The 9,012-nt window shown below is 36.7% G+C and overlaps 1 protein-coding gene across 1 annotated transcript; it reads left to right on the top strand.

Moving 5' to 3' along the window:
- Nucleotides 1-6,091: 6,091 nt before the first annotated feature.
- LOC108375525 (homeobox protein abdominal-A homolog) lies at nt 6,092-7,484 on the top strand (the record flags this gene model as incomplete). Its single annotated transcript, XM_017631667.1, has 3 exons — nt 6,092-6,270; nt 6,344-6,429; nt 6,482-7,484. Coding segments are annotated over 3 exons (827 nt in total), but the record flags the coding sequence as incomplete, so codon positions are not given.
- Between the last annotated feature and the right edge of the window lie 1,528 nt (nt 7,485-9,012).

The following is a 9,012-nucleotide window of genomic DNA, read 5'->3' as shown; positions in this document are numbered from 1 at the left end:
CGGACAAAAAATGACTGACGGTGAGTGTCCGCCCAAGGGAGGTTTCACTGTATATGTGCCTATATATATATTTTTTTTCTGAGTGTGTGCATTTCTTTACTCGTAGCTTTGCGTTTGTTTCTGCAATGGATGTTGGTTTTGCCGCACAAACTAGTAATTGAGCAAATAACCGCATTTATGTAAGTCAAAATGGAGCGCAACGCCCCTTTTCCCACTGTTGTGACGGACGTCGGGTTATAACCGACGTACAAACTAGCTATGTAACAGAGGACGTATGCAGCTGGCTGCAGCTAATCCAGACGCCTTAATTCAAACATATGTATATGTACATATGTATGTAAATGTATATGTATGCACAAAAAAGCGAAGGGTAGCTTAACAGTTAATGCAGTGCAACATATGTACATATGTATGTATGTACTAATGTAGGAACAGTAATTATACATATATTAATGTACATACTTTTGAAATAAAAAAAACGCGCTGTTAACTCATTTACAATAAGAGGGAACCGATTTTATTACAAAAAAAAATGCCAAATCTAATTCGTCAAAATTGGCTTTTATGATAAGAAGTTTTTTATGGCGGAAATATACACATAGGTTTGTTATTTCCTACCGAGTTGCGAGCAAAATCGGCGACAAAGTTTCCTTATATTCAATTTAAACTCTTGTTCATCTCCTTGCAGGGTGAGGAAGTTAATTTGGTTGGAAGAACAGAAAGTCGACTCCAAAAGACCCGAAAAACGGTTCCGAAAGAAACAATACTCGATGCCAAAAGAACCGAAAAACGGTTCCGAAGTTACTGAAACTCGATGCCAAAAGACCTGAAAAACGGATCGGGAAGACCCGTAGCTCGATTCCAAAAGACTTCGAAAATTGGTTCCAGAAGAACCAGAAAATGATCTAAGAATAACCGGAAAAAGAACTGAAAACCCATTCCCAAAGAACCGATCGACAACCTTGAAAAAATCTTAGTTTTAAATGGAAACATTACAAATATCAATTAAGGAATGAATGTAATACATATATTTATTCATTTTCTATGCTTTATTTTATAACAAAAATATAAAAATAAATTGAATTTTTGTAAAAACATAATAAAATATTTTGTTAAGATATTTCGATAGGGCCTACATATTTCCGTTACCACTTTTGTGAGAAATACCCGGTCCTCCTTGGAACCGAATTCGAAAGAACCGGTTCCTTAAATACTCACAACCGCACATCACCAATGTCCAGAGCAAAGACAAGCTAAGCGGTGTATCTGTTCATCACAAGAAGCTTCAAAAAAGCTGATTAATTTAGGTAGGGAGGACCTTGGAACTCTTAGTGGGATTTCGTGGAACAATGTTCCTTACGTTATCAACTCATTTAAATTAATCGTTCAGGCAAGAGCTTCTGTCATTTCTGTGAGAAAGATGAAAAACGCCGGAACATATAATTTGTGAATGCATTGCTCTTGCACGACGAAGACTCGTTCACCTATATCGCCTATACTGAATCCGCTCAAAATATGGACAAAAAAGTTCATGAGATGCTATCCTACATTAAAGCCTTCATAATAGACTATTTACGTCAGGGGTGGCGGTATGGGCCACATATACTAAACATATAATAGTAATAATTTCTGGGAAATCCCGTTACATACTTAACCTCAATGAATCAATAAATCTTTAAAGCCCCATTGGCTCTTTTTCAGCCAGGAGAATACTATATACGAGTACTTTAATCCAGAGATGGACACATTTTTGGCTACTAAATATGTAAGTCGAACGAAAATGTTCGACTTGTCCCCTACCTCGTTTGGTCTCGGAAGGAACTGAGGGGTCCTTCCCCATTACAACGGAGCTGAAAATTGTGCTCAACGTTACACCACATAGCCGTACAAGTTTTTCAGGTATCTAAAATTTTCACTTAATCAAAAGCGGCTTTAAAATCGACGACAATATTGTGTGTTTACTTATCGTAGATCCTTTCCAGAATTTTAGGCACTGTTAAAATGTGGTCAATGGTTGATTTGCCGCGTCTTTCGCCTTACTGATAAAGTAAAATCAGTTCCTTCATGAATAACTTAACTTTTTTGCACAAAATCGTCAATAGCAACTTTTACTCCTTATTAATAAGGCTAATTCCGCGGAAATTGACACAAATAGCATGATCTAACTTCTTGGGAATTTTACAAAATTTACTGAGGCCCCAACGCCCAATCTTTGGGAATCAGATGCCACACCATTTCTTCGCCACCTGCTTTGAACAGCTCAGCTGGTATATCGTCAGTCTAGACTCTAGAGGGCGTTTTGTTTTTAAGTATCATAGTGCTGTTTTGGTCGAGTAAAGGGACTTGAGCTTTGTATCGAAACATTAGTCTGAGTTCGGCTCCGTCAAAAGCGCCACCTTTGTTGCTACTCAAAAGGGCTGAAAAGTGTTCCCTCTTTATCTGAATTACTATTGGGAACATTTACAACCAGATTTCCATCTTTAAACTTGCAAAAACCAGCCCGGCCCCTGAAACCATTTTTTTACTGTCTAATTTTCTAATAAAATGTTTGGCCCACATTTTGGCCTGCCGGCCTGCAGCTTAAGGTATTGGGAGTGCTGAGGAATTTTATTCGTATTACATAACAAGGTCAGCACGATGAACAGAAATAAAGAGAGTTATTTGTTATGCATAATTCACCACATACATATGTACATACATACATACATATGTACGTACTTCCACAGACATCCTGAACATAACTACCCGAACTCGCCTCGCCNCATACGTACTTCCACAGACATCCTGAACATAACTACCCGAACTCGCCTCGCCCGCCGATCCGCCAGTGCCGTGAAAGGATGTTATCGAATAAGTTTAAGTGCTTTAAGAAGTTTGCTAATTCACGTATTTTTTTGTTTGTTTTTTAATCTGAATCACACACTTTTACCCAATACTTTCTGCTGTCACTGTTGCGGAACACTTTCAAGAGCTCAGAATATTAAACGATTTATAATTGCTCCTTGTAAAAACAAATTTGCAAAGTATGTATTTCATAAAAAAGTGATGAATGAACATAAAAATAAAGTCGATTTACACAATTTCCGCCGCCAAACATCAATGCCCAGCCAAAATCACCGACAAACATGCCATAAACAAATAAAGTTCTACAACAAAAGTGGCAAAACGAATTTAAAATCGAATGATCGAGTCGTAAACACTAAAAACAACAAGATAGCAATAAAAAAACCGCATTAAAAAATTGAAAAAGATTTTAAAAACACTAAAGATTACATACATACCTACACAAGTATGCATCTACACCACCCTCAATATCTACAATCACATTTGATAGCCCCTTACTATGTATGTAGTAGCTGTTAGCTAGCAAACTTCATCACACCTGCGAGTAATTATAATCACACTTAAAATCTATAAACTGAATTCATTCTCAACTTTGNCAGCAAACTTCATCACACCTGCGAGTAAATAATTATAATCACACTTAAAATCTATAAACTGAATTCATTCTCAACTTTGAACATAGAAGACTTCATTGATTACATTATTAGTTGCTAAGTTGTTATTGTGGTTTTGGTTGTTGCTGTAGATACATATACATATATACATATTTATTTGAATTCCAGTGAAATTTGTTGCCTTTGCTGGTAAATGGTACTAAATCTCTTTTAAGAAACATTTAAATGCTTTCATCTTCGATTAACTGCGGTCGTTCCTTCATACATGGCTATATGTGTTTCCCTTTCCCTTTGGTCTGTGTGTTTAGTTTACTTATTTGTGAATGAACAGACAAGTGTGAATGATCTTTTTGATCTTTCACACAATAAACTCATAAAAGTGCAATTAAAATCGAACGAATGAGTTTTCGATTTCCTTGATGAGTGAAAATCGATTTGGACAAACTTATCGTTAATGAGAGTTTAGTAATCTTTTTGCACAGAGAAAATAAGCAACCCAACTAAATGTCAAATACCAGCCGGCTAGATTACAAGNCCGTTCCTTCATACATGGCTATATGTGTTTCCCTTTCCCTTTGGTCTGTGTGTTTAGTTTACATATTTGTGAATGAACAGACAAGTGTGAATGATCTTTTTGATCTTTCACACAATAAACTCATAAAAGTGCAATTAAAATCGAACGAATGAGTTTTCGATTTCCTTGATGAGTGAAAATCGATTTGGACAAACTTATCGTTAATGAGAGTTTAGTAATCTTTTTGCACAGAGAAAATAAGTACCCGAACTAAATGCCAAATACCAGCCGGCTAGATTACAAGTAGATTAATCACATCAGCAGCTGATAAATGAATTCCCATGTCACAATTTTGAATGTCATAGCTCCAGGACAAGATTAAATGCCGCCAAAGGTACTAAAACCAGATCCCGACAGACAGTCGGAGAGTCTTCCTGACGAGCTGTCAATGGAGGCATGGTTGGTAAAATCCTAAATCGAGGAATGATTGAGCAAACCACNCAACCCAACTAAATGTCAAATACCAGCCGGCTAGATTACAAGTAGATTAATCACATCAGCAGCTATTTATTTCCAGTGATAAATGAATTCCCATGTCACAATTTTGAATGTCATAGCTCCAGGACAAGATTAAATGCCGCCAAAGGTACTAAAACCAGATCCCGACAGACAGTCGGAGAGTCTTCCTGACGAGCTGTCAATGGAGGCATGGTTGGTAAAATCCTAAATCGAGGAATGATTGAGCAAACCACAAGCGAAAGGCTTTGCGAAACACTGCAACCGGAATTCAGACAGGAGCTGGCAGTCTTCAGTAAAAAGCGCTTATGCATCGTCCACGTAAACAGTCTCGTAGAAATTACCGTAATGAGAAAATTCAAATTATGAGTTATATTGAGCGCAGGAAAGAGTGGCCAAGGCTCAGAGATCAAAACTGTTGTAACAACGCAGGTCTACGCTAGGCTAAGCACTTACTAGGAGGCTACAACCTCGGAAGGTACTTGGGCAATCATAAACCTTTCCAAAGTGAGCTTAAGGATAATAAACGGTTTTCTGGCGGGTCACTGCAGGCTAAGAAGTCACCTTCATAAGCAAAAAAACTGGTCGAACGACCTCGAAATTTCATGCGACATTTTTGCTAAAAAAAATGTTCGAATTTCAGAACAAAAACAGTTTCGAAGTTTGGTTTTAAAATCGTTGTAATTTGGTTCTTAGAGGGAGGGCCTAAAGATGTCTGCCAATTGCTGGACGTAAAGATATTGAATAGCACTAAAGCACACTTGTTATTCGAGTGATATAAAATTGAGTGAAGGATGCACAGCTGCATCCAAATCATATAAAAAATTCAATGCATTCTGCAATTTCCAAATTGAGGGGTTAACATTTTTATTTTTTGATTCTTAAACAGTGGAATCGTGCTTCTTGTCTCAAAAACTATAATAAATATTGGTACAATAAAACATAAAAAAAATTTATGAATATATCCGGTAGTTTTTTTTCGAATACCGCTATCTTTGACCGATCTTAAGGTCAAGGAGTAATTATGGCTCAATAGTCATATTTTTCCGAATAAGGGAATTACATTAGTTTTCAAAAGCATTTTGTTTGATATCAAACAATTCGCATAGAGTTTCCAAAGAGCACACTGTGCGGCGCCGCAAGGTACTTACACATTCCAAAAAGTCATTTAAAATGCTTGTGGTCTATTCAACTTTGCATTTAAGATGAAAAACAACAAAAATCGAATATCTGCTTAGTTACCATTTTTGGCTGCGTGAAATTCCCCATCGAATTTTTACCTAATAGCTGGATTCATACAATACAACTACTTCTGTCTCGCTAATTATGGAAGAGATCCTAGATCAAAAAGAAAATTGAAGATTCAGTTTTTTTTTTTTTTGAATTTATTACTGAAGACTTAGACCAATCTATGCTTAGACCAAAGTATGCTTTTCTATTTACAATCCTGTATAAAAGAAACGCCGAGAGTTTTGTTTGTTAGGTTTTAGCAACAATAGTTTTATGATTTCATAATTTTAGTAAACCATTCTTATAGTTCGATAATATTTCGTTTATTTTATCAGTTATTAGTGCTTCACATCTTTCTTTATTTTACTTGCAGATCCTGCTACACTGAATATATTTTCGACGCGCCCCAATCCAAAGAAAAAACGTAAATCGCGCACAGCCTTCACAAATCACCAAATATTCGAGCTCGAGAAACGCTTCCTTTACCAAAAGTATTTATCACCAGCAGATCGTGACGAGATCGCTGCGGCCTTAGGTCTCTCCAATGCACAGGTAAGTGAATGTATCAACTTGCAGTCATCTAGGCGTACATATATCACTAATTTCCCTCAATTCTCCAAAATAGGTGATCACTTGGTTCCAAAATAGACGTGCCAAATTGAAGCGTGACATGGAGGAGCTGAAAAAGGACGTCGAGAGCGTGAAACAATTGTCAGGACATAAAAGTTTTTTAGAAAATGTTAATGACTTAAGTATTTTAAAGACCCGACCAGTCAGCAGACATCAGCAGCCACCAATATCAATCGGCTTGCCGACAGCGCCTACAACAGCATCAGCAGCATTTAATGGCCACTCTGAACAGCAACCATCGCAATTTGGTGCAACATATGCACCGACTATCGCCCTTATCCTGCCTGCTGGCACAGTCACCCAGCCAGCAACAGCATCCATTCCCATACAACAAACACAGCGACATGAATCAGAAGCACTCAGTGTATCCATTGAAATTGCAACCAACCTCCGAAACGTCAGCGGCGGTGGGGGGGATGAAGGCAACAACAGCGTGGCAGCAAGAGCGAACGGCCGCCGCACAGCCACCGACGCAAGCATCGACACATCTCAATCAAGGTTGCACCAACTCAACAACAGCAGAGGATAAGAAAGAGCTGAAAATGCTGAAAATGATGACTTTGATGTACTACACAAGCCGTGCACAGGCCGATGCTGCGGCTGGTGATGCCGTCACAGTGTGTGGCAAAGGTGTGGGTAGTAGCAACGGTGGCATACATGCCGACCGCACGTCGTGCAAGTTCAATGGCAATTAGTAAGAGACTCTTTCTGCCAGATCGTTTGGAAAAATATCTGTATTAGCCCAATTTGTAAATTATACTGAAAAATAATGACTAAGTATAGGATGCATTAAAAAGAATCTTGTATTGTATATATGTATGTATGTATGTAGAAATAAATATGATTTAATTATAAGCATGTTTCCATATCCATAAGTATATATGTATGTATGTTTGCACAGTTAGCAACAGATACATGTGAAGAAACAGTTACTATGCCAATTGCCAAAATTTAAATTATGTAAATCGAAAAGTAGGTCATTAAGCTCTGCACTTGCTTCACCGTTCATGTGCGTTAGTCGATGTACACTAGACTGGGTCACGAAAAAAGTTTCTTATAACGACCGCCACTAAATTGAAAACTTACTTGGAGGGGATTTTGGCATCATAAAAATGCTAGTCAATGACACGTCCTAAACCGTGAAAGTTTATGAGCCATTTGAAACTCCGAACTTTTATAATAAAAGGCGTTAGGAGGAAACTAGTTTCGGACTTTTATTTTGTATGAAATAAAATAATCGGTCAACCCACAATTTTTAAGGCCGAAATAAAAATCTGCTCCTAAGCAAATTTGGTATCAAATTGAAGAGGATTAAAATAATTTCTTAAACTGAAATACCTAAAGGAGGAAGGCAACCTATTAAAAAACACTAATTACCATAGAACAATCCTTGGGTTAGGTATATGAATTTATTTTGTATTAAATTATAAAAAAATTATAAATAGGTGGTAACCATTGCTTAGATATTTGTGTTTTGATAAGCGGTTTGTTTATTATTAGAAACGGACTTTCATTTCGGCCTTAAAATTTATTTGGCCAAGTTCAACTTTTATTACTGAGCTAAAAGAATGAAATTCCGTATTTTTTTTTATTATGGGACTTTTTCCCAAAAAGCGCGAAAAATAAAAAGAATCTAGGAATCTTGTCCAAAAAGAATATTAATAACTTTCTTCTACGACAATCGGCCCTATGATGGTTGTGGTCGAGCACGAAAATTTTTATAAAGCAAAAATCCCCACCAAGGTATTTTTTTTTTTTTGAAACAGTAACCGATCCGGTCTAATATGTACATACTACCTGCGTTATTATTAAGCAAAAAATACATAAATAAATAAATTCTAGACACACATGCATGTCTGCATAAACAACGGTGCATATGTATGTATATCAGATTTCACTTTTAAGCACAAATGTGATTTTCCCTTCTTATTTAATTATGTAAATAAAATTTTTTTTAATTCATATGAGATACCAATTATCCTTAATTGTTGTATTTGTATATCGCTACAAAATTAAATTGGATCTCAACATAAAGTAGGTCATTCGGGCTCATTATTTTCTCAAAGAATTTTCCGCGAAAAAGGAATTTCTCTTCAAAACCTTAGAAGCCTCGATTTATGGTTCAAAAACATTGATTTAATGTAAGAAAAGTTAGAAAATCATTGTTTACTGGTAAGAAAATTTAGCTGTACTGTAAGAAATAGAAATGGGAAGGTTACTTAAACTTTGCGACTAAATGGCCGGCTAGCAGGGACCACGCCTTAAATCGTAGTAAGACGGAATTGGTATTTTGTGTTACAAGGAAGTAGGTACTATATCCGCAACGGAACTCATTCCTTGATTGTTATTTGCCTACAGCTTTCCAACAGTGTCAGGTACTTGTGCCTGAGGGAAAAGTGAGAAGGGCTTCATTAGCCTTATATTGCTTCAGGCGACGTATTGGATGTGGTATCTTGTTCTTATGACACCACAGTTACACCTCTTAAGTTTTAGGGAGTAATGCTCTGCACTTCACAAGTGCTTTTTTATAATTCGGAGATAAAAAACAAAAATTTTCATAACCATTTTAACATGTTGCCTCTGACGGGATTAGCAGATAACAGCAAGCATCTCTACATACTCAGCTACAGCCGCTTTATAAATTTGTCTTTAAATGTTGAATTT

Source organism: Rhagoletis zephyria, unplaced genomic scaffold (genome assembly GCF_001687245.7).
Source record: "Rhagoletis zephyria isolate East Lansing unplaced genomic scaffold, Rhagoletis_zephyria_1.1 Rzeph_scaffold_09050, whole genome shotgun sequence".
NCBI lineage: Eukaryota > Metazoa > Arthropoda > Insecta > Diptera > Tephritidae > Rhagoletis > Rhagoletis zephyria.
This window is presented reverse-complemented; position numbering and strand designations above follow the sequence as displayed.